The 27,253-nt window shown below is 37.4% G+C and overlaps 1 protein-coding gene across 7 annotated transcripts in view; it reads left to right on the top strand.

The window, feature by feature from the left end:
- ANKRD13C (ankyrin repeat domain 13C) overlaps positions 1-27,253 on the top strand; it is a 91,498-nt gene that overhangs the window by 22,042 nt on the left and 42,203 nt on the right. For 6 of the 7 annotated variants that reach the window (XR_012785998.1, XR_012786014.1, XM_075557293.1 and 3 more), the window contains exons 2-5: positions 5,316-5,357; positions 17,219-17,323; positions 25,656-25,741; positions 26,022-26,067. Coding sequence is in view for 5 of the 7 variants with exons in the window: in XM_075557293.1 (XP_075413408.1) it covers positions 5,316-5,357; positions 17,219-17,323; positions 25,656-25,741; positions 26,022-26,067 (279 nt within the window). In the remaining 2 variants the exon portion in view is untranslated. The remainder of the gene's footprint in view (positions 1-5,315; positions 5,358-17,218; positions 17,324-25,655; positions 25,742-26,021; positions 26,068-27,253) is intronic. The other variant, XM_075557292.1, reaches the window with a different exon arrangement.

Below are 27,253 nucleotides of genomic sequence, written 5' to 3'. Positions count from 1 at the left end.
GCAACCAGTGTTGGATGATCTTCAGCAAACTTTTACTTGCATGTGATATCAATGTTAGTGTTCTATAGTTTGAACATTCTGCCGGGTCATCCTTTTTTGGAATGGGCACAGAAATGAATCTCTTCCAGTCAGTTGACCAGTAGCTGCTTTCCAAGTTTCCTGGTATAGACCAGTTAATGCTGCTATTGCTTCATTAGTGCGTTAAAACATTTCTTTCATTTTTCTAAATCATTTTATTGGAGGCTCATACAGCTCTTATCATAATATATTGTGTCAAGCACATTTGTGCATTTGTTGCCATCATCATTTAAAAAACATTTTTCTTTCTATATGAGTCCTTGGTAGCAACTCATTTTTTCCTCCCTCATGAACCCTTGATAAATTATAAATGTTTATATCTTGTATGCTGTCTCCCTTCACCTCAGGGTGTCTTATATCGATCATTGTGATTGGTTCTCCCCTTTTCTCCCATTACTGTCCTGGTATCTCTACTCTCGTTATTGGTCTTGAGGGGTTTATCTGTCCTGGGTTTCCCGTGTTTCCAGCTCTTATCTGTACCCATTCGTGTACATGCTCTGCCCGGATTTGCAAGGTAGAATTGGGGGATCATGATAGTGGGAGAGGGAACATTAAAGAACTAGAGGAAAGTTGTATGTTTCATTGCTGCACCCTGACTGGCTCGTTTCTTCCTTGCGACACTTCTGTAAGGGGATGTCCACTTGTCTACAGATGGGCTTTGGATCTCCTCTCTGCAACCCCATTCATTCACATTGATAAGATTTTTTTGTTGTGGGTCCTAGATGCCTGCTAACTGATCCCATTGACAACTCAGGATCACACAGGTTGGTGTGCTTCTTCCATATGGACTTTGTTACTTCTCAGCTAGATGGCCACTTGTTTGTCTTCAAGCTTTTAAGACCCCAGACCCTACATCTTTTGATAGCCGGCCACCACCAGCTTTCTTCACCAGATTTGCTTATGCACCCATTTTGCCTTGAAGGTGAGCATCATGGAATGCCAGGTTATTAGAACAAAGTGTTCTTGGGTTGAAGGAGTACTTGAGTAGAGGCCCAATGTCCATCTGTTACTTTGATACTTTAACATATAAATATATATGTTATAAAACTATTTCTGTATTTTTATATATAAATGTACATACATATATATATATATGCCTGTATTTAGACCTCTATAAATGCCATTTGCCTCCTAGTTCTTTCCTCTACTTTCTTTTACTTTCCTCTTGTCCTACTATCATGTTCGGCCTTTATTTGGGTTTCAGTAATTCCTCTTGGTTGCATTACCCTTGATCAAGCCCTACCAGGCATCCTACACCCTCCTTGCCATTGATTTTAGATCACTTGTTCCCTTGTCCCTGGATTTGTTAACCCCTGCTATAGTTTATTGTGCCAGCCTGGCCGATAAACACAAGTAGGATTAACTGAAGGGCAGAGGGATAAATGGCTCGGTGAGCCTCACCTTGCTTGTTCTGTGCCTCAGTTTAAAGGGGTACACTATCTGTGGGATGCCTAGCCTGTGAACTGTGTCGCTGTAAGTTGAGGTCCCTTTAAGCCCACACGATTGGAATGTTCATCTCTGGAGCTGGGGACTGACAGTTGATGACAGTTGGGGACCTGCCTTGCTGTTTGCTGCCTGGGTATATATAGCCCAGCTCTCTCTACAGAAGGGTACTGGCATCTGACAGCTCTCAAAACTTGAAGGACTGCTAGTGTTTCACTGCTTTATAATTTAACTGTTAATTTCTTATATTATCTATCTGCATATTATTTAATGGTTTAGTTCTTGAATTATATAACTATCTTTATAAATATATTTATATATAATTACTAGCAATCTGGTTTGTCTCTCTAGAGACCCCTGTCCAATACAACCCCCAACTTCTCTCCCGACCTTCCCTCTCCCATGTCCTACTGGAACCATCAGTTTCTTTTTTTTGTGTTGAGAAGCTGAGTGTTGTTTATCTTGCCTATCTTATCTAGGTAGACATGTAGAGACAATAATATTCACAAAATTAAGGCAGAGCAAACTTAAAGGAAACTCACAAACCAAACCACCACAAAAACCAATGACAAAAAAAGAAAAGCCTATAAGTAGTTTCAGATTGTTTATTGATCTTTAGGCGTGTTTCTGGTTGAGCCTGATGGGGTGCCATGTCCTGGCCCCAAAGTCTATTTTTGGTATTTCCAAGGGACTTCATTGCTTTGTTCCCCTTCCTGTTCTATTGCACACTCTTAACCTTTTGCCCCTGTATAGTGGGGTCAGATTGGGCACAGTTCCCACACTATGCCTCCATTGTTGTCCTTTGTAGTGCTGTGGATCAATGAGGGATGTCTTGTCTCGTGATGGGGTGGGCCCAGTGGCCGTCTTTGTGTGTTGGCTGCTCTGAGCAGGAATACTGTCCTTGGGTTTGGTGGGCCAGGATGTGTTCCACTCTCTCTCTCCTTCCCTCTTCGTTTGCTCCTTTGTGCGCTGATCAGATGCGCCCCTCTCCCTGAGCTGTAGCTTCAGTGCTGTCCTCTGTAGTGCATTCATCTGGGAGGGCAGGAGGTGGTTTCCACCAGTTTGGATTGGGTTCCGTCTATGTTGAAAAATTTCAATGGTCATTCCATCACCTCCTGTAACCTTATTTTTGGCTAATGCTTTCACATTGTAGATTGGACTTTTTTCATTGCCGTTGGTTCTTGCTTATGTAGTACCTCCTAAAATAGTGACATGTCAACTAGTTCTTTTTGGTAAAGTGACTGTGTATTCTTCTGTTTTTGATATTTTCTGTATCATTCAATATTTTGCCTTTAGAGTTTTTTTGTGTTCTTTTAAAAAATATTTTATTGGGAGCGCTTACAGTTCCTATCACAATCCATATATACATCCATTGTGTCAGGGATATTTGTACATTTGTTGCCATCATTATTTTCAAAACACTTTTTTTTGAATCCTTGGTAATCAGCTCATCATTTTCCCCTCCATCCCCCACCCTTCCTCACGAACCCTTGATCACTTATAAAATGTTATATTTTTTAATGTCTTACACTGATTGATGACTCCTTTCACCCACTTTCCTGTTGTCTGTCCCCCAGAGAGGGGGTTATATGTGGATCATTGTGGTTGGTTCCCCATTTCTCCTCCACCTTTACCATTACCCTCCTGGGTGTTCCTTTTTTAAATAGAAAGTCTAGCTTTATTTTAAAAATGACTTTACAAGTTTCTCCATTAACCTCAAACTTAAAAAAAAAATCATTTTATTAGGGGCTCATACAACTCTTATCACAATCCATACATACATAAATTGTATAAAGCACATTTGTACATTCGTTACCCTCATCATCTCAAAACATTTGCTCTCCACATAATAAGCCCCTGTAACCTCAAACTTACAGTGGTGAATTAAACATATCTTCCATTAGATAGATTACAACCTTAATCCCTCAGAAGAATGTAAGTAAAAATCTCAATCTTTCTTATATACATCCACTATAAGACTCAGCTTAATTCCAAATTTTCTCTCTATAAATACTTTCATATTCTGTGAGTTGCAGTTCTGTTTTAGTGCAGCTGCATGGGCTATAATTTCACAGTAAAGCTCGCTTTACTGTTGCTAACATCTGGTTCTGCTTCAAGGTCCAAATCTTGTAAACTGGGAAGGAAAAGTTAATTAGGATGCCAGAAAAGCCCACTGAAAGCTTCCTAGCATCCTTTCATGCCCAGTGACAAGCTAGGAAATAGGAGAGGCAGCTCTGACATGGTTTAATACCTAAGGATTCCCAGTATTGGAAACTCAGGAACGTGGGTCCCCATGACCGCAGTGGCCCATGCTCAACAGAGCTTTGCCATGCTTTTGAATAGGGGCTAGGGAAATCAGTTTGCCCATTTTGATGGCTATGGAAACTGTCATTGGCTTTAAAAGTATGGACTTTTCAAGTTGTACTTCTAATTGGGTAGACCCGTCTTTATGCCGAGCCCAAAAGCAGGGCAACAGGGAGATCTGAACTCTAGTCATCTAAAAACGTTTGCTTATTTTTCCTTTTCCGCATCTGCTGCAATTGTTCTTTTGGTATAAACATTCTGTGTTCATTTTCCTGTGGTTTCACTTTTAAAGCTTTCCTCGTCTTCCTGTTCCTTAGTTAGCTTTAGCTATTTTTTTCTTTTCTAAGTAACATCTTTGCTTTTCTTTTAGATCAGTGGTTCTCTTTGGGGGTTGAACAACCCTTTCACAGGGTTCGCTTGGTTCATAACAGTAGCAAAGTGACAGTGATGAAGTAGCAATGAAAATGATTTTATGCTGGGGGGGGGGGTCACCACAACATGAGGAACTGTATTAAAGGGTTGCGGAATTAGGAAGGTTGAAAACCACTGTTTTAGATGTATGAGGAGGGTAAAAACCCATAGTATACTATGAGTTAGTGCACCCAGAGGCATCGCCTGGGAAGGTTCTCTCTGGTCACAGTGAAATTCTTCTTAAAAGCAGTTTCACTTAATCATCGTATTTCATAATGGTTTATTTAAGAGAACAGCATATGGCTTTGAAATTTTGTTTCCTGCTTGGGGGAAAATGTCGCAGAAACTGTAGTGATGTTTTTAACACAGCTTACAAGGACAGCAATATGAGGAAAACTCAAATGGTCAGTGATTTTCTCGTTTCAAAAAGGTGAAATGTTGATTGGTGACAAACCTTGTTTTTTAAAAAATCATAATAGACGGATGAAACTGTGAAAATGTCAACTCGTAGTGCATTTGGAGTTCGTTCCACTAGGTCAGACTGTTCATCAAGTGTAACAGTGAGCCTCAAAAATGGCCTGATTTGTGGCAGACGGGGCTGGTTTTGCCACCAGGCCGTTGTATCTGCTCACACAGCCATTTCAGTGGGCCAGTTTGTGGCTAAAGGCAGCATGCCTCTCTTGCCCCATGCACCTCACTCACCTGAGTGCACTCCATGCAACTTCTTTTTGTTTCCACAAATGAAAAGACACATAAAAGGAGAGAGCCATTTGACGAAGTAGAAGAGGTAAAGAAAAAAGCAAGGGAGGTGCTGTCAGCAATCCAAACAGATGAGTTTGAAAAATGTTTTTCAAGAAGGGAAATCGAAAATTTGACAAATGTATTAGGTATAATGAAGAGTAGTTTTAAGGTGATAAGGTTATTTGGTAAAAAAAAATTTTTAAGTACAGTTTTGTGGGGGAAATTGCTTTTTTGGGGGATACCCTCTGGTATCTCCATTTTCTTTTTGGTGTTGTCTAAATCCACCTTGTTGGTCAATTTTCATACATTTACTAATTTTTCATTTTTTTTAATTTTAGGAAACACTCCTTTACATCTTGCTGTGATGTTAGGAAATAAAGGTTAGTAAATATTTTCTTATGTTTAATGCTAGTTATGGATAGTATTTTTAAATTTAAAAATCGCTTTATTGGCGCTTATACAGCTTTTATCACAATCCATACATACATGCATACATTGTGTCAAGCACATTTGTACATTTGTTGTTTGCATCGTTCTCAAAACATTTGCTTTCTATTTGAGCCCTTGGTATCAGCTTCTCATCCCCCCCCCCTTCCCCACCCTTTCCATGAACCCTTGATATTTATAAATTATTATTATTTTTTCAGGTTTTACACTGTCCGATGTCTCCCTTCACCCACTTTTCTGTTGTCCATCCCTCTGGGAGGGAGTTATTTATGTAGATCCTTGTAATCAGTTCCCCTTTTCTACCCCACCTTTCCAACACCCTCACGGTATTCTTAACATGAATTTTGTTTAGAGTTAAATTAGTCTGGTTATATTATTTGCTAATTGACGTTAGGAGTCAGTGTACTAAAAATAACATAATTTCTCAGTTTCCACAGTACTTTTTCCCTTTGAGATACAAAGTTGAGTAGCATCTTCTATGTCCTTTGAAACTAATTTTCGTGTCATATTTGGTTATTTTCCTCTAGTAATCACTTCTATTTCCAGGTGCTCTTATTTCTAGATATTAAGGATACTTAATTGTGATAACACTTGTGATGCTAGTAGTCCTAGGATGTATTTGAGTTATAACAAACTGTACTTTGGACCATCTGTGCTTTGAAAATGGTTTTATGTGTGTATATATTAAAACAAAATTTTAATGTAAATTTATAAGAGTATCTTGTGGCGTAGTGGTTACTCAGTTGGGTTACTAACTGCATGGTCAGCCCTTGGGACTGATCCAGGGGAGAAAGGTAGGGCTTTCTACTCTTGTAAAGAGTTACAGCTGCAAAAACTCACAGGGGCATTTTTGCCCTGTCCTCTAGGCTCAATATGAGTCAGCAGAGAATGGATAGCAGTGAGATGTTTTGTTTCAGTTTAAGTTTATATGTAAAGTTTCAGTGCCTAATGATAAAAATAAAGATTTCATTTGTAATAGTACTGATAATAAAAGGCAATAATAGTGAAAACTAAAATGTAATGAGGTATTTGGCTTACTTCATCAGAACTGATTTCCAGGTTTTGGAAATGGAATCTTATCATAGCTGGGATCTACCTGAATTAGAATAATTTTATAAGATTTTAAAATAATTTGTGTATCAAAATACATACACCTAGCATTTTCTACAATAGATAATTGTGATAATTTAATATTTATTCTTAGTAAAATAAGCAACTCATAGATTATTTAAAAGAGGTTTTTTTAAAAGGATTATTCTTAGCTGCAGTAAACTCTCAGTTTTCTGGGTTCTCAGTTACCAGGAATCTAGATAGCTGATCAGTAATAGGGCTAACCTTTTTTTGACATTTAAATAATTTTATTTTGATAGAATATAGCCCAAACAGGTCAACTGTACACAGTCCCACACTAAAAACATCTTGTACACAACCCCCTGTTAGGCACCAACTCCCACCCAGCCCATTTCATTACAAGCTCGTGATACAGTGATTCATAAGAACAGATGCAACATGTGTCAATATCATTGTTACGCACTATCTTCAGGAAGATAATGTATTGGATCGAGAAGTGTTTCCTAAGTGATTTTTACTCATAATAAGGTGTGCTGTATTCCAAGATGGACATCAGACTAATGTTCACTAGATACAAAATGGTGCTTGATATAGGTCCACAACGGAGTTAATGGCAGACTAAGGAGGAACTCATGCATAATGCAAGGACCACCTGTCATAGAACCAGTCTTCAGGCCACATATTTCATGAGGGACACGCTGAAAAAAGTCCAAATGTTTACCAAGAACATTGCACTTAAATTGCAGAGTTGTTTATATAAAATGGTACTCGAAGATGAGCCCCAAGAAGGAAGGCAGTGTCTGGTCAAGAGAGGCTGAAGCACATTATAGAGACCGTGTTCAAAATGCCACAGCTCTCCCCAGAGGAAAAGCAAGACAAAAAACTTCATCTGTCTGGAGCAAACCAAAAGGATTTCACAAAGTGTCATTTCACAAAGATGAATTCAACAGGGAATAGATTTGTGGAGAACATTAAAACAAACAACAAACTATATATTTTTTGAATATGTGTACATCAAACCCAAAATGTTGTTTTACTTTTGTCCTTTTTTGGCAACTTCTGAGGCAGTTTTGGGTTTGGTTCCCAGAGGGCTTTCTTGATGAATCTCACGGCGGTGCCTTTGTCCAGCTTGCCAGCCTTCTTGTGGGTGATCTCCTTGACACCCTGTTCATGTGTTCTCGGATTCGCTCCAATTCCTGCTTTACTGGATGTCAATTCCCCGAGTGGCCAAATACACCCAAAACATTGAGTTTAATGTGTATGCAGAAACTAAATCCACTTTGCTTGTTCGAGGGGGTCCAGCTTCTGAACAACTCATTTCCAGAAAGACATCATAGTCTTCAGCGTCTCTTCCTGTGCGGCACCAGTGGAAGTCTCGAAGGTGACGGATGGTCGCGAATTGCAGCCGGGTAGTCTTCATTGACTTCCGCACTTGCTGCCAGTATGAGTAGATTGTTAGCCTTAGATGCATGCTGTCACTCAGAAAAACCAGTACTAACCTTTTGAGGTTACCTTTTGAGGGCTTGAGTTTTCAATTTTAAATGTGTGTGATGATTTTTCTTATAAGAAATCATTCTCCTGCATTTTCATCAAAGATGAGTTAGATAACTTATTTTTATTGTATTTTTACTGCATTCTACATTTTTTTACAATTTTTTGTAGTAAAATGTATGTAACAGGAATGCCATTTCAATTTTTAAAAATCATTTTATTAGGGGCTCATACAGCTATTAACACAATCCATACATACATCAATCATGTAAAGCACAGTGGTATATTCATTGCCCTTATCATTCTCACCCATTTTAACTTTTTTAATGTATAATTCAGTGACATTAGTTACATTTATCATTTTTTCAACTAGTACCACTATCTATCTCTGTCCCTTAAGCAGTATAACTTCCCATAACTTTTCCCTTCATTTCCCCCACCACTAGTAAACTCTTATTTCTAAGTCTATATTTATTCTAGTTATTTCATATAAATGGAAATCCTTTAATAATATTTGACCTTTTGTGCCTGACTTACTGTATATACTTGGATATAAGCCGACCCGCGTATAAACTGAGGTACCTAATTATTACCTGGGAAACCAGAAAAACCGATTGACTTGAGAATAAGCGTAGGGTGGAAAATGCAGAAGCTATTGGTGAGTTTCAATAGTCAAAACAAATGAAAATAAAATTACTAAAAATTGAGACATCAGTGGGGTAATTCATTTAAATATTTATTTTAAATAAAAAACAAATAAAAGGACAAGTCATTTAACTTTAGTAAACCAGCACAGTAAGTAGAAAATAGGTTCAACAAAAAAAACAATGATACCTTAAGAGTACTATTCCTTGAGCTCAATCAGCAACCAAGCTAAAATGTAAAGAGTTAAAATCCTTCAAAACTGGATTCTTCATCATCATCCGTATCCCAATGCAGAGCTTCAGCTGGTGTGAGGTCATCATAGACACTGTCCTCACTGAGATCACCATCATCACCATCACTGCTGTCATTTTCATACAAAGTGCAGTCTTCACTGCCATCCATAGCATTACTAATGCTACATTTCTGGAAGGCACGTCGCACCATGTCTTCTGGAATGTCTTCCCATGCATCTCGAACCCACTTTGCTATTAACTCTATGTCAGGCTTCATGAGATTTCCTCCTTTTGTTAGTTGGGTTTGACCAGATGATATCCATTCATGCCACATCCTTCGCACACGGTCTTTAAAAGGCTTATTCAAAGATACATCCAGAGGCTGCAGTACGGATGGAATACGACTAAAGTAACTCTACTAGATTTTGCCAGTTTTTTTTTTTATGTCATCCGATAAGTGGGCTCTGAACATATCCCAAACAAGTAACAATGACTTTTTCTTTAAGGCTGCTCCTGGTCGTCAGTTCCAGATTTCTTCCAGCCATTTTTTGCTCTGTCTTCTTCCATCCAGCCTTTAACATGTACACGCACAGTAATTCCTGGTGGGAAATTAATCTTTTTAGGCAAGGTCTTTCTTTTAAAAGTAATGACAGGATGCAGCTTAGTTCCATTAGCCAAACATGATAGAACAACAGTAAAGTACTTTTTTCATTTCCTGTGGTTTTGAGGAAAATGGTTTTTTCTCCTAAACTTGCCACCGTTCTGTTGTTTGGAAGATCAAAAGTCATGGCATTTTCATCCATATTCCCAATAACTGCCAGGTCATACTTATAAATCCTTCTTTGTTTTATAATAAATGACTGGAATGGCATCATTTTTTCTTGAAGATCTTGTGGCAATTTCTGGGAAATCTTTGTTCTTTGTCTCAAACATAGTAGGCCAAACCTTTTCATGAAGTCGGTATACCATCCTGCTGACGCAGCATATTTTTCAATGCCTGATGCTTTATATTTGTCATCTTTAGCCATTTGTAGAGCATGTATGCGGATTCCCATGCGTGTTATGCAGTAACCATTTTGAGGACACTCCATAACCCATTTATTCAATTCAATTTCTAGAGCCCCATAAAAAGACGTTAAACCACGACCAGCTTGTTTAGCTTTTGGAATCTGTTCCAAGTCAGCCTGCATTTACCGCCACTCCCTCACTCACTTTTCATCAACACAGAATTCCCTACTTGCAATACTGTTGTTCTCTTCTGCTCTTGACACAACCTTCATTTTGAAACTAGCCTGTTATGACTGGTGTTTTTGTTTTGGTTCAAGAGTATCCACTTCTAATAGGATAAAAAAACAAGAGTTTGAAAAGAATTTTCATGGTAATGCCCCCTCCCTCCCCCCACGTGTTAGGGGTCTGTGTGGGCCGGGGATGCAGGATGTGAATTAACACAGAGACCAGAGGGGGAGACGGAGCGCAGCCACAGACACATCCTTACCAGTTCAGCTGCCGGTGTAAGTGAATCACTACGGGTGCTTCTGCGAATTGGAGCCGTCCACGTCATAGGACGGCTCTGATTTGTAACATGTGAGTAAGCAAACATTAAAAGCCCTGCAGTGTCAGTGGGGCTTTGAATGAACAGCGGAGGAACGGCAATCACTCGTGAGATGTTACACCTCGCTGGAGTACCACTGACCCGTGTATAAGCCGAACCTCAGTTTTTCAGCATTTTTTGTGCTGAAAAACTTGGCTTATACACGAGTATGTACGGTATTAAGCATGTTTTCAGGACTTATTTTTATTATTGCATTCATCAGAACTTCATTTCTCTTTGTATCTAAATAATATTCCATTGTATGGATGCACTGAGGGCCCTGGTGGCATGGTAGTTAAAGCACTAAACTACTAACCTAAGGGTGGACAGGTTGAATCATCTAGCTCAGTGATTCTCAATCTTCCTAATGCCGCGACCCTTTAATACTGTTCGTCATGTTAATGACCCCAACCATAAAATTATTTTTGTTGCTATTTCATAATTGTTTTTGCTACTGTTATGAATTTTAATGTAAATATCTGATTTGCAGGATATATTTTCACTGTTACACATTGAACATAATTAAAGCCTAGTGATTAATCACAGAACAATATGTAATTATATATTGTGAAATATTTCTAATTAAAAGTAAATGGTATTTTGTCTTGAAGCATGGTGTAGCATGGATAACCGACCTAATATAACAACAGAAACTACATTGTTACATTTTGCAACTGTGCTAAAAAGCCAACATCAGTGTCAAGGTTGAGATAGCTTCTTTCTCACCAGATCAGAAATTCTTGGGGCAGTCTTTGCAAGAGCACAAGGAAGACCATATTCCACAACAAATCTACTTCTGTATTTAAACTTGACAACTAACAAGCTGGAAAACCCTGTTTCATAAAGATATATTGTTGCAAACTGAAGAAGAAGGCACAACACTGTCTCAGACAGAACAGGATATGACTGCAAACACTTGATCCAGAATTTTGTAACTGGCATTGTAGAGAAATCAGTTCTCACTGCACCTCTGTTAATAAGTTTAAGGAACTCCTCTTGTGCTGTCTCAGGAACATCTTCAACTTTGACTGTGAATGGGCTTCTGGAAAGTGCAAAAGGGGTGTCAGGTAGATTTGGAAAATATGAAATTTCATCTGCAAGCATGCTCAAGTGTTCTTTCACAGAAATTATCATTGTAATCCTTTTGTCTGGTTCAATGTCATGTTCCTCAAAGAAAACAGATATAAGGTAGGCAAGATGTAAATTTTATTTTCATCCAATTTTTTTGTCAAAGGTGAAGTATTATTTGCAATGATTGGTTATTTTCAGACAAATCGAGGCATGTTGTGTTTGGTCCTTGCAGTGATAAATTTAACTCATTCCAGATGGCAAAGGTGCCAACCAAGTAAGCTATTTTTGGCAGTTCACTTTTATCACTGAAAAGTGCTTTGAACTGCAGTCTTGTTTTCTGATTCAAAAATGTTTTGAGTTCATCATGATGCTAAAAACCTGTTTTAAAGCTTTTGCTCTCGAAAACCATCTCACTTCAGTGTGAAATAACAGAACATTGTTGGGCACGTCCAACGTGTTGCACAGTTGTGAAAACAGCCGATTGTTTAAAGTGTCCACCTTTACAAAAACAAAACTTAGGGCGCTTTTCATTACTTGTTGTAGCTCTTGGGGCAGCGTCTTCATTGCTAACATTTGCCGCTGAATCATACAGCGATTTCCGATGGCTTTGATGACTCATTCAGTCCCAAACGTTGAAATCCAGATGGACATCCTAGCATTGCCCGAGCACCATCTGTGCAAACACCACAAACCTTTTCCCAAGAGATCTTATGCTCTTTCAGAAATGAACCAAGTGTCAAATATATCACGTGCAGTAATTGTCATTTTAAGAGGTTTGCAAAAAAGAAACTCTGCTTTAAAGGCACAATCATTAATATACCTCATGTAAACCAGTAACTGAACAGTTTACAATGTCTGTAGATTCATCAGGCTGGGCGCTAAATACTGGAAGTGGACCAGATTTAATTTCCTGCATGACCTGATCAAGAATTTCAGCAGACATGTCATCTATTCTTCTGTGGACAATGTTGTTAGATAAGCAAATTGCACTCAATTTCATAACAGATTCATCTCGGATCATAACTCGAACAATGTCTTTGCCTGCGGCCAACAGTACATCCTCGGCGTTTGTGGGAGGTTTCATAGCTCTGGTGACTGAGGGCCACCAAATATGAAGCTTCAACGGCTGCTATGTTTTGTTTGTGGTACTTGCCTCCAGTGTTGAGTCTGGCTTTCTTAAACTTTGCTTCCAAAATAGTTGGTATCCTTCCAGCAATGCTCAGATGCTTGCTGTCAAAATGGCATTTTAGTTTGTTTGGCTTCATTGATTAGGCTGATAGAACTTCACAACAAATACCACATTGCGGTTTCTCAATTCCTGCTGTATGTAAAAACCCTCACTATAGTTTCTTAACGTTCTTCTCTACATGATCCATTGTCATGGAGTGGTTTGCTAATGAAAATAATATGTAACAATCGCTTTAATAATGTAAAAGATGATACATGGCATAGTTCAGTCAATAGAGTTCATTAAAGTTTTTTATGCTTTACCATTCTTTGTTGTTTTATTTACATACTTCTATCACAAGGGGGCGGTATTCACATCAACCACAGCTGAATATTAAAAGACTGATCAGCATCCAGATTAAGTTCCCATGGTACAGGTACATTTTTTTGCAGTAGCTGATGATTTGACAGTAGCTGATGATTTGACAGCTGATGATTTTATATTTACCCAGTAATTATAATTCATGAAGTGTCGTTTTACCTCCAATACTGCTACTTTCTACACAGTAGCTGCTCTCTACACATGTGTACTGGTCCGCATAAGTATATTATGGCATCATCCCTCTCACATACACCTATATTTGTATGGGGTGTATGTGATGGGGTTGGTGCGATGATGTCTTAACTCTTATATCTGCATGTGGGCGGACCTACTTGGAGACCGATAGAGGGGTGGTGTCTCGGTTTCCAAGACCATCAGAAATAGATGTTTTCAGATGGTCTTAGGTAACTCGTGTGAAAGGGTCATTTGACCTACAAAGGGCTTGTGACCCTCAGTTTGAGAACTACTGATCTACCTGCTTTGTGGGAGAAAAGGATGTGGCAGTCTGCTTCAGTAAAAACGAATATCCTTGGAAATCTGTTTTCCTCTGTCCTGTAGGAGTCAGAATTTACTCAATGGCAATGAGTTTGATTTTTTCTCCTGCTGTGGACATACCAGAGTTTGCCTGATGTAATAATCTTGCTGGGAACATTAGTGTATAAGTATCTGTTTGAAGTCCTGCGTTGTGTCCGTTGGGATTTAAAAGGAGTGGACTTGCTGAAGTATGCAGTAATGCATTTTTTTAACTTGAAGAACTGTTAAACTCTTTCCCACACTGGCTACACCATTTTACATTTCAGTCAATGTGTGTGGGCTCCGGTCTCACCATAGTCTTACTAATTCTTGCTGGTTTCTCTTTTTCTGGTAATAACCATTGTAGTGAGTAATAAGTATTATATCATTGTGGTTTTGGTTTGTATTTCCCTATGGACAAATAGAAAAGAGACGAGGATCCATGGTTAAGTGTTCGGCTGCTCATGGTAAGGCTCATGTCAGAGATGTAATGATCTGTTTCTGGAAAGATTTAAAGCTTCTGAAATCTGTGGGAGCAGTTTTCTGCCCTATAGTGTTGCTTTGAGTCAGAGTTGACTTGATGCAATGGAATTTGGTGAGGGCTTATGGTGAACATCTTTTTACATGTCTGTTCACCTATGTATCTTTTGGAGAAATGTCTATTCAAATTTGTTGCCCCTTTAAAAAGTTTTGAATTGTCTTTTTAATTTTAGTTGGTTTTTCTTAATATGAAGACTCAAAGATTTTCATGGAGAAATTTCATTCTCTTTTAATCATATTTTTTTCCTATGAACTTTCTCAGGCCTCTTTGTATGTTCTGGAATTTAAGGCCTTTCCCCCCAGTTTCTTTACTTATTTTGGTAACGTCTTTTGATCTACTCCTGTATTTTTAAATTGCCTCATTTCTGGTAGCATTTTCTTTCTGATGGTCTAGAAATATAATTATAAGTATTTCTTACTGTTAAATGCTATAATGTAGCTGTATAAATGTCTCACTTGAGTATATACTGATCCTAGGGGTGCAACTAGAACTTGCTCAGTTGAAAATAAAGTTCTTTTGCTGATTTACTTTTTTAGTTCATGTGTTTTCATGAAGCATATGATCTTCAGAATAATATAATTTCAATTCCAATTCTATATAGTTCAATTTAGTGACTCAAATCTTTACGTATCTTTGGTGTTCTAATTATTCCCCTCCTCCACCCCCCCCCCAGTAACTTCTATATAAAGAGAGAGTCATGAAAAGACTGCATATTATAGAAACTCAGGAAATGGGGAATATCTAGGCTTCAGAAAGGGTAGTACCCAAAAGAAAATTGGGGTTATCAGTCATTGCTCTTTCTTCTCTCTCAATGTCTACTGTTTTTACATATCTGTAATATTGCCTGCCTTTCTTAACTTACTGCTTTCTTTACTGAAATTGAACATGATCCAAAATAATTGGGCAAGCTCATGAATTATCGTATCTTTGCATAGGCATTTACTTATGTGAAATTAGCTTTGTCCAGGTTGCCTGTATTGGGAGCTGGGTGAAGGGGAAGCAAGCAGTCCAGGGATATAGAGAAAGTATGTCTAGTGAAGCAGAAATGTGGACTCGGCAAACTGTGATAGCCATTTCTAGTGTAGCTAGCTACCTGGAGATATAAGTACAATATCATGATTATTATCTAAATCATTTGATTGCAGATTTAATTGTCTTCTTTTTCCCAATGTCTTTTATAGTTTCTATTTTGAATCAAGTTTTAGTCAAGACTGATTACACCTGGTTATCTCTCTTTGGTTTTTCTTAATTTAGAATAGTTTGCCCATCCCTCACCCTCACCTTTGTGACTCTCTGAAGAGCCTTGACCAATGACCTTGTAGAATGTTCCCCATACTTGATTGGTATGAATGTCTTCTCATAATTTTTATTTTTTAATTTGTTTCTTATTTCTGTACTTTGAAAATTATCTATAGAGGATTAGACATGAGTTAAATATTTCCAAGAATAATACTTTATAAGAGATGTTATAAACTTTATATAAACTTTATTGTACACATTAGGAAGTAGTGTGAGTGTTTCACACCATCAAGTTTTTCATACTATTAACCAAGTTTGATTGCTTGTTTAAAGTAGTGATACAGATATCTGTACTATAGTAACATTTAAAATAAAGTTATCTCATCTTGGGGTGATACTTTGGTATCTTGCAAATATTCTATTTTTAGCCATTAATATATAGTTTTTAAATCATTTTATTGAGGGCTCTTACAACTCTGATTACAATCCATACAACAGTTGTATCTGGTATAATTGTGCATGTGTTGCCATCATTCTTTTCTAGACAATTACTTTCTATTGAGCCCTTGGTCTCACTTCCTCTTCCCCCCCCCCCCCCGCTTCCGTCTCCCTCCACCCTCATGACTCCTTGATAGAATATAAATTATTATTTTCATTTCTCACATTAATCACGGTTTCCTTTCTCCCATTTCTGTCATTCTTCCCCCTGGAGGGGTGTGTATGGTTGTGTGTTGCTCCTTAGGATTAGCTCCTGCTTCCTCTCCTCTCCCTCCCCCGCTCCCTTTTGGTATTGCTATTCCCTTTCCTGCTCCTGGGTTTCATGTGTCCTGAGCTCTTGCTGCTTTTCTATTCCTGTGTACATGCTCTGGTCTAGTCCGAAATGAGAGGCTGCACTGGGGTCATGATAGTGGGGTGGTGGGGGGCGGGGAGAAGGGGAGGAAGCCTCGAGAAACCAGAGGAACATTATGTGCTTCATCAGTGCTCTATTGCACCCTGATTGACTCATCCCTTCCCTGTGAGTACTCTGTGGGGGATGTTCCATTGTCTACAGTGTAGTCATTAAATTTGTACTTAATGATTTTGACATTTATTGAGGACCTTTTCCTAAATCATGTATTAAATTGCATATTGTAAATATGCTGTGATATTATTCTTTCTACATTTGTTAGCTGTTAACTGTTTAGTAAATAACACATCTCACCCTCTTAATTTTCTCATGTTATTTTGAGTTTCTTGATTATTTTTTGTTCAGTGTGTTATGAGTTGTCAATCATTATTATTGGCATGATGTCCAATTTCTCAAATTTGGCCCCTATCTGGTATTTCTCTTGCCCAAACTTTTAAGAAAAAAAATTGGCAAGGAAGAGTTTATAGATAGAAAATTGCTGATCATATTTTTTCCTTTTGAAAGTAAATTTTCAAATGCATGTATTGTAATATGCTTATATGTGAAATTGTAGAAATATAAATGCTATTTCAGATCTTATTAGACAGTAAGTATTTTGATGTAAATTATCCTTTAGGTAATTGAATTACTTTTCAAAATACAAAATTCCCAAAATAATATTCTTGGGAATTATTATTGGGGGAAAATACTTTCTTGGAAGACAGATTTGATTTAATTTTAGGTAGAATGGATAATTCTTGAATGTAGACATTGAAATAACCTGGTTAATACATAGACATTTTAAGGATGAAATGTAATTTTGTTCTTTACAAAGTTAAATATGTCATAATGTCTCATAGATCTGTTTTTCTTTGTTTAGTTCCTTTGGATGTTTACCCTTTTTAAAATGTAAACATGTAAGAAATGGAACGAAGTTTGATGATACTATAACTTTATGTTGCAGAATGTGCCCACTTACTTTTGGCTCACAATGCTCCAGTAAAAGTGAAAAATGCTCAGGGATGGAGCCCTCTGGCGGAAGCCATCAGCTATGGAGAGAGGCAGATGAGTAAGTAGTGTGATGTGAATTGCTGTTGATGCCAATTCTAAACATGCGAAGTGCTTGATAGACTTGTAGCATTCTTATTTAGCATAACTTTCTATACCTTGATTTTGAATTATTAAACTTACGTAGTTCCTATGAACTTTGAGGAGTACACACATACAAAAAAACCCTAAGCATTTAAAATTTTAATAGTATGTATACATTTTTTTCTCTTATCAAAGCATTTTTCCCTGATAATACTATTAGATGTTTTTCTGTTCTTCCAGAACCGAGTTGATACCTGACTCGTTACTGGTAACCGCTTAATTCTTTGGAACATCATTAATATAGAGAATAATTGTACTGTGCTATGACAGTGTCTCATAAATTGCTGGGTACAGGTATTACTAGAAATGGGTGCAAATTTCTCTCTTGTTTTAGTCTTTAACTGAGCTTAAAAAAAATCATATACTTCTTCATACTGTTCAGTGACTCTACTATCATACTCCCTAATTTTATTTGTTTCAAGTACAGGTTTTACTTTGAAAAGCACATCTCATTAGTTGATGTTTATGTTGATGTTTCTGGGTGGCATTGAGCTGCTTTCAACTCATAGCAACCGTGTGTGCAGCAGAGAAAACACTGCCCGTCTTCTCCCCGCTCCTGTGCCATTCTCATGACTGTTCTTCAACCTCATGGTTGTAACCACTGTGTCAGCAACATCCTTTCCAGGGCGGGGCCTTTGTAGGATCCACTCCCCCACCCCGCCCTACCCTAGGCATCAGTAACTCTGAGTTAGTGCACCCAGTGGTGTCACCTGGGTAGTTTCTCTCTGGTTACAGTGAACTTTTTCGTAAAGCGGTTTTACTTGAACCATGTGTTGTGTGACGGCTGGTTCAAGAGAACAGCAATGGGTGTGAAATTTTGTTTCCTACTTAGGAGAAATGCCGCAGAAACTATTGTGATGATGAACACAGCTTATAATGACAGCACTATAGGAAAAACTTAAGTGTGTTAGTCCGGGTTGACTAGAGAAACAAGTCCAGAGACACTCATATATTTGTAAGAGAGAACTTTATGTCAACACATAATTCTGCATTAATAAAATAGGCCAACCCATTCGAGATCAAGTCCATAAGTTTGGTATTAGCCCATAAATCTGATGTTAGCCCATGAATTCCTCTTCAGACTTAGGCAGCACACACAAAGATGCCAAATGCAGGAAGATCATTGTGAATTTTCCCACCCAGGCTGGTGTGTGGAAAGTCCTTTGGATCCAGTGGCAGTGGGTGCATGTCTAGGGCTCTAGCTGCCATCATCATGGCTGTGTGTGGCCTGTCAACAGGAATATCAAGCAGAGAGAGTGGCGTGCCTCCTCTGATGGCAGAATCAAGAGAGAGGAAGTTCCCAAGATCCCCATGAGATGGCCATGACCACAAGGAGGGATCATCTAGCTGTGACCTGATTAACAGGCTAGACTCCACCCCTTCCTTCTTTTATTGTTGACATGAAATTGTGTAACTACCACATGAAGTGTACGAGTGGTTTTCTTGTTTTAAAAAAGGTGAAATGTTGATTGATGACAAACCTTGTTGACAAAAGTGTTGAAAATATGTGTTCGTAGACCAGCGATGGACCACTGAAGAGATGGGGACTTTATCTGGACTATCTTGGAGCTGGGTTCAGTGAATTTTAACAGAAGATTTGGGAATGAAAAGGCTCGCTGTGAAATTTGTGCCTCGGGTTCTGGCTGACCAGGAAAAAGGTGTATCGAGTGGAAACATGCCGTGCTTTGAAAGAACAGCTCCTAAGCAACCCAGGCTTTTTCCAGGGTCCTTACTGGTGACAGACATGGTGCTTTCGTAAGACCCCAGAAGCAAACATCAATTAAGCCACCATCATCACCTCATCCCCAAACTTGTCAAGTGAAATCACAGATCAAGACGATGCTCGTTTGTTTTTTGATGTGAGGGGTACGGTACATTTGGAGTTCATTCCAGCATGTCACACTAACCAAGCTTTCTATATAGAGGTTCTGAAAAGATTGCCTAACAGTGTGTGACCAAAAAAGCCTCATTGGTGGCAAATGGGACGGTTTTGCAACCATGACAATGCACCTGCTCACACAGCCATTTCTGCATCAGTTTTTGGCAAAAGATACATGCCTCTCTTGTCCCACGCACCTTACTCATCTGACCTCTCTCCATCGACTTCTTTTATTTCCATGAATGAAGAGAGACATGAAAGGATAGCGATTTAGCAGCATATAGGAGGTGAAGAAAACGAAGGAGGTGCTGTCAACCATTTTTCAAACAGCTGAGTGTGAACATGTTTCCAAGGATGAAATCACAGATTTGACAAATGTGTTGAGTGTAATGGAGAGGACTTCGAAGGTGATGAGGTTGTTTCTTTAAAAAAATTAAATATATATCTTTGAGGAAAACACATTTAACAGTTTTTTTGAGGGGACACCTCTCATAAGCCTTTCTCTAATCCTGATGCCTACTCTTCTTCATATAATCCATCTTGGATGATTTACTCAGATTGAATAAGCATGGTGAGAGGATATGACTTTGACACACACTTCTCCTGATTGAAACTATGCAGTACTTTTCCCTTGTTGTGTTTGTAAAAGTGCCCCATGAAGACAATGAAATGTTCTAGAATTCCTATTCTTTTCAAGGCTATCCATAATTGTTATGATCCACACCGTCGGATGTCTTTGCATAGTTAATAAAAAACACAAGTAAACATTTTTCTGGTGTTTCTTTGCTTTCAGCTCAAATCCATCTGCCATCAGGAATGACATCCCTTGTACCCTGTCTTCTGAATCTGGCCTGCACCTCTTGTAGCTCCCTGTCAATACACTACTACAGTAGTTGTTGAATGAGCTTCAGCAACATTTTACTTGCATGTGATATCAATGATATTGTTCTATAATTTGCATATTCTATTAGTTCACTTTTTTTTGAATGATTACAAATACAGTCTGTTGGCCAAGTAGCTGTCTTTCCAATTTCTTGGTTCATGTGAGGGAGTACTTTTCCAGCACGCCATCAGTTTGTTGGTATTCCATCAATTCCTGGAGTCATGCTTTTGGCTAATTTCTTCAGTGCAGCTTGGACTTTCAGTACCTTTGGTTCTTGCACATATGGTACCTCCTGAAATGTCAACTAGTTATTTTTGTACAATGACTATCTGTCCACCTTCTTTTTTTAAAAATTAGGATGTGTGTTACAAAATAAATGAGTTTCAGTTTACTGTTGCTCCTTTTACAATCCAGACCAGTGTTTAAGTGTGATGGGTACGGAATCTGGAGGGGTTTTTAAGGCTGTGACCTTTTGTTGTCTCTCTTTAAATTTTATTTATTAAAAAGCATTTTTCTCCTCTTGTAATAGAACACATTCCAAGAGAAACAGACTGTGTAGTTGCACAGCCCGTCTCATCACGACACTGTGCTATCGTTGTTACTGTTGTCAGGGGCTCTGGCCAATTGTGACTCCACACAACAGAATGAAACTCTGCCCTGCCTGTGCCACCCGCACAAGGTGCTTGTGTTTGAGCCCAGCGATGTCGTCACTGTGTCAGTCCATCTCATTGAGGGCCTTCCTCTTTCTCGCTGCCATATGACTCTACCAAATATGATGTCCTTCTCCGAGGACTGGTCTCTCCTCACAATGTGTGCAGAGTATGTAAGGGAAACCTTGCGATCCTTGTCTCTAAGGAGCACTCTGGCCTTACTTCTTTCAACATAGATTGTTTGTCCCTTTAGCAGTCCACAGTACTTTAAGATTCTTCTCCAGCACCACCCTTCAAGTGCACCGATTCTGCTACAGCCTTCCTGTACTAAACTCAAATATGTGGTTCTTTTTGTTCTTTATTTGTTCCCACCCTCCCTCCTTACATGCAGTCTTGTCCTTTCCCTTTCCCACTACTGACCCCCACCATCCCTGGCCTCATCAGTCTTCAAATTGCCCTTTGGTGTGAAAATACATTTTCTTTTTTCCTTATGATAATGATGTCATAAAACATTTTCCTTTATGAGTTTGACTAGCTTTGTTGAACATGATGTCCTCCAGTTGGATGCATGTGTAATATCACACTGTGTATGTGTTTAAGAGTTTGCTCACTTTTCTACAGATAAGGTTTCTGGTTATTTCCATCTTTTTGCTATTATAGTAATTACTGCAATAAATATGTGTACATGTCTGTTCAAGCTTTTCTGTTTATTTCTTTAATGTGGATACTGAGTTGCCAAGTACAGAGATTGTGCCATACTGCTTTCCATAGTGGTTGTACAATTTTGCAGTCCCCTTGCAACATAAGAGTGTTCAAATCCTTCCATATCCTCTCCAGCATTTATTATTTTGTAATTTTTAAGTTTGCTAAGAGTGTTTGTATAAGATAGTATATCTTTGTTTTAATTTGTATTTATGGCTAATGAATATGAACATTTCTTCATATGTATTAGCTTTTTGATATCATGTGTAGTACATTGTTTATGTACTAGGCTCATTTTTTATTGGGTTATGTGTTTTTTTTATTAAGATGTAGCTTTCTATAGATTCTTGCAGTTAGCCCTTTGTTTGATAGCTCATTTCTAAATATGTCTACCTAGTCTGTGGGTTCTTTTGATGGACATACGTGTCATTTATTTAGATTTATTCACAGTCCTCTAATTGGTCTTCTGTTGTGTGGGCATTTTTCATTGTGTTTTGTAGTGTTTTTATGCCTTGTTTTTTTTTTCTCTAATTTTTCATTTATGATCTTTGTTTCTAGGGTTTGCATTTAGGCCTTTAATCCATCCTGAGGTTGTTATGTGCATGGTATGAATAGGCACCTTTTGATCGTTTGGTTAGGTTGAAGGCCCCCTTTTCCAGCACTACTTAGTGAGGAGTCTTTATCTCTTCCCCACTTAATGTGTTTTAGCTCTGGATCAAAAATCAAGTGTCAATACATGCTTGGTTGTATTTCTCTTTTATAACCCATTGGTGTACATACTATTGTACCAATATCAAGTTTTTTTCATTGCCATGGCTGTATAATAGGTTTTGAAACCGGAAGTGAAAGTCCTTAAAAAGAAGTTTCTGCTTTTTCCTTTTTAATATATGTATTTTTAAGGTTTTGTTACTTTCCATATAAAGTTGATTATAGTTTCCATTTCTTTGAAGGATTGTGTTGGGGTTTTAATGTGGAATTGTGTTGAATTTATTCAGTGCTGTTGAAATACTAACATTTGCATTACATTAAGTCCTTCTAGTTATGAACACGAGACATTCCTCCTTTTGTGTCGGTCTTTTTTTTACTTATTGGAGAAGGGCTTTTTAGTTTTCTTTGTATAAGTCTTTTGTTTATTTGGCAAGATTCATTCCTAAGTATTTTTTTCTTTTGGGTAATTATTGTAAATGGTAGTGTTCACTTAATTTCTTTTGTGGTGTAATCTTCCTTAATATACTTTAATCCCGTGGATTTTTGTATGTGGATCTTACAGCCTGATAACAAAGTTGTTTATAAGCTTAGAAAATTTTAAAATGGAATCTTTGAGGTTTTCTATATTTAGGGTTATATCATCTGCAGATAAAGAGAGCTGTGTTTCTTCTGGGCCAATGCCTTGCATGTCTTGTACTCTGGCTAAGGCGCATATTAACTCAGTGCTGATAAAGGATGGCCTTGCCTGGGTTCTGTTCAAAGGGAGAAGGGTTTCAATTTCTTCCATTAGTAATATGCTAGCTGTGGATTTTGCTTATATAGCTTTGATTATGTTGAGGAATTTTCTTTTTCTAATAAGTTAATTGGTGCATTGTCCACATATACAATTCAATCATAATCAAGAATAGTTATGCAATCATTACCACAATCAATTTTAGAACATTTGCTTCTTCTGTGTTGTCATTGTTATTTGTATAATTATTATTTTTAATTGTGGCAAAAATATAAAACATTTTGCAATTCAACAGCTTCTCTACATGTATAATTCAGTGCCATTGATTATACTTTTTATTTGGTACAATTATTATTGATAGCCCTTTCCAAATTATTCCACCATCATTAACATGAACTCAAGGCCCCCCCGCCCCAACCAACATCCCAAGCTATAACCCTTCCTCTTTCACTCATGGTAACCATACATCAAGTTTGGTTGCTTAATTTTTTTTTTGTTGGTAGTTTCTTGATACAATATTCACATATCATACTCTTCCATAGTTAAATCATTTTTTTTTCACAAAAGAAAAGCTTGTAGTTAGTTCAAGGATCGTTTGCTGGCCGTTAAATCATTTTTAAAAAGGGGTTGTATAGACACCAATTTAGCTCACTTGTTCTTGTCCCTGGGTTTATTAACACCACTACCTTTCCCACCACCTCCCCCTCTCCCATGTCCCCATGGAACTATTGGTCCTGTTGTTTTCTCCTCCAAGTGTTCATCCAGCCTATCTTATTTAGACAGACCTGTGGAGATAATTAAGACAGAGCAGAACCAAGCAACAGTATACAACAAAACAACAACAACAAACCAGTGACAGAAAAAACCCAAAACAAAACACAACAAGAAAGAAAAGCTTATAGTTGGTTCAAGGATTGTTTGTTGGCCTTTAGGAGTGTTTTCCAGTCCAGTCTGTTGGGGCACCACGCCGTGGCCCCAAAGTACACCTTTAGCATTCCCTGGGGACCTCGCCGCTCCATTCCCTTGCTGTTCTATTGCACCCCCTTAATGTTTTGCCTCGGGTTTGGCAGGATCCGATCGGGTGCAGTTCCCACACTGTATCTCTGGTCTTGTCCCCTGTAGGGCTATGGATCAGAGAGGGGTGTTATGTCTCATAGTGGGGCCAGCCATTGATTGCTCTGATAGTATTAGAACCACCTTGGTATGAATCTCACCTGATCATGATGTATTATTATAATTTTTTGAGGCTTTGTTGAATCTGTTGGCTAGAGTTTTGTTGAGAATTTTGATGTCTGCATTCATCGGGGATATTGGTCAATCATATTCAATTCTGGTGATGCTTTTCTTTATCTTCTTTTGATATTTTCTCCATCATTCAATGTGTTGCCCATATAATGTCAGTATTGCCACATGAGGCTTGAATATGCTTTTAATCTCACTTGTTTCCGTTTAAGAAAGCTGAGCGTGTTTCTTCTGTTGGGTGTTCTAACGCTAGGTGCTTGCGCATTTCATTATCATGTTTTATCTTGTTTTCTGGAGTTTCACTTTCACATTTTCTGTTCAGTTCTTTGACTTCATCATTCTTTTTTACTTCCTTTCCTGTCTTTTTAATGACTCTTTGCTTTCTTCATGTGTGATGCTCTTTTTATTTTTTAATAAATCATTTATTTGGGATGTGTAATGTTCTTGATATCATCTCATAGCTTATCAGGTCTTCTATCATTAGTGTTGAATGTGTCAAATTTGTTATTGAAATTTTCTCAAAATTCAGTGGGGGAGGGATAAACTAAAGGCCATATTATGGCTCAGGACTTTTTAAAATTTCTTCAGCTTCACCCGAACTTACATGTGAACAATTGATGGTCTGTTCATGTATAGTAGATTTTTGATTTTATATCACTAGTACTTGACAGGGAGCCCTGAGGGTGTACTGCTTATGTGTTGGGCTGTGATCCACAAAGCCAGCAGTTTGAAACCACTAGGCGCTTCTCCCAGGAAAGGTGGCGCATTCTACTCCCTCGAGAGTTACAGGTCACCCTGTCCTATAGTGTCGCTGTGATTTGGCAGTGACTCAATGGCATTGAGTTTATTGACAAATGAGGGGGATAAATTCAAGTTTAAGTAGTTTGTCCAGGTTTGTTTACATGTAGCTAATTGGTAGGGAAGAAGCTGGTATCAAAATCAGAGTGTTTCTAAAATTCAAACACTTAGCTGTTGAGAAAATACTGTGAAAAGCTACAAGTGTTCAGAGATTTTTGAAGTTCTTTTCATCAATACAAATATGATTCAATGTTTCCTTAGTACTGTGTGGGTGATATGTGATTGTACAAGCTTTAGTGCAAAAAGAAGTTGCGGACAATTGCGTGATTTTCAAAAAGTGCCATTCGCTGGGATTTTTTTAGATCACTGTCTGATACCCTTGTTGAGATTAATGTAATTGTCATTGGACTGAGTTTAGTAGATCTTGCCACCATCGGGTTCATTATCCTTATTGATGATTAATCATTAGGAATGTGGTTTGTGAATGTGATATAAGTTGATGAGAGATAATCACTTCCTATTCCTTCAGGATACTCTGTTTTATTAAATAGCCAACTTATTCAGCATATCACTGTGTATATATGACGAGTCTATGATATTTTTAGCATGATGAAAATGACTCTGGATTATGTTTTTCTCTCATTTAAACTTCAGTTACAGCACTTTTAAGGAAACTTAAGCAGCAATCCAGGGAAAGTGTTGAAGAAAAACGACCTCGATTATTAAAAGCCCTGAAAGAGGTGAGCTATACTTCTTTGCTGATTTTGTATGTAAAGAGTAACTGTAAACATCATTTTAAGCATTTAAAAAATACAGTCTTTATGTTCTCATTTTTTGCGACTGTAATGCCTTAGGTACTGTTTATCATTGTTTTCTAAAGCTCTAAATTGAGATAACTTTAAAGAAAATTTCCTTCCTTGTTTATAGACCTTTGATAATAGCATTCTTTAAAAAGAAAAATATTGTGATATAACTGTTAATTAAAGTGTATTTGCTAATTATTCATATATCATTTCTCAGCTAGGTGACTTTTATCTAGAACTTCACTGGGACTTTCAAAGCTGGGGTAAGAGTGTGATGTTTTACTAAAAATATTACATTCAAAATAGAAATTTTAACATTGCAAATTTGACACGTTGGTCCAAAAGGTTATTTTTTATAATGTTGAATGCAATACTTATAAAAATATGTACTTACAACTTACTTATTTCAACTTGATTGGTGGTGACTTTCAAAATTCATTTGCTTAAGCATGAAAACGACTTTAAAAATATTTTTTAAACAAAAAAAATGTACACTAAAGGATTTTTACAAGGAAAACATAATTATAGGGTTATCAAATTACTGAATTTAAAGAAGCTTGAAATGCATTGTTTAGATCTCTGAATGTGTGAAAATTGATACTGGTTGATACTATTTATTTGAAAATGTTTCAATAGTTTTTGCATTTTCCAGCACACTTTACAGTCAGCGTCTTAACATATGTATTTGAAAACTTTTTCATTTATTTTATAAAATCCCTTAATACTTAGATATTTAGTAGTCATTTGTTAATTTAATTTGACAAAATGACTTCTCCCTTATTTAAACTTGAGATCACTTAGGGCAACAACCTTAATATCCAAATAGAAAGTTTGATCATATTAACATTTTCATTAGTTACTTGTGTACTTTCTCCATATTTAGGAATGCAATCATCTTATAACATATCTCTGTGATAGTAATTTCGTACACTTCAATGAGAATGTCAGAGGAAGATTATACAATTTATTATATTTTTGACATGTAATCATGTTTCCATTCATAGAAATTGTTTCTAGGACTATGTTTTATTATATAAAAATAAGACAAAATATATTGCCTGAAGAAGTATTTAATAATTTTTGCCACGACATGCGAAATCACTTATAACATTTTCCTTAAAAGGAACAAAAATAATTTGGGATTTGTAATAAAAATGTTAATCGACATAAATGTTGTAAGCTTTTCCTTCATGCTTGTTACTTAATATCCAGTTCTATAAGAATTTTAACTGAGAAATTAGCCTTTAATTTTCTCTAAAGTCTTTAACAACTTAATTTTTTATCACTTTTAAAAAAACTGGGTTTTGTCAGATATACGAGAGGCTTCAGAATGTTTCTGTAAAATCCCATTATCTTTTAATTCCATTTTTATACATACTTTTGAAGCCCCCTCATACCTGACATGTACACATATACATGTGCAAGTGACATCTTAAATTTAAATACAGT

The sequence above is a fragment of the Tenrec ecaudatus genome, chromosome 1 (genome assembly GCF_050624435.1).
Source record: "Tenrec ecaudatus isolate mTenEca1 chromosome 1, mTenEca1.hap1, whole genome shotgun sequence".
NCBI lineage: Eukaryota > Metazoa > Chordata > Mammalia > Afrosoricida > Tenrecidae > Tenrec > Tenrec ecaudatus.
The sequence above is the reverse complement of the archived record's forward strand: the minus strand, read 5'-3'. Positions and strand labels throughout refer to the sequence as shown.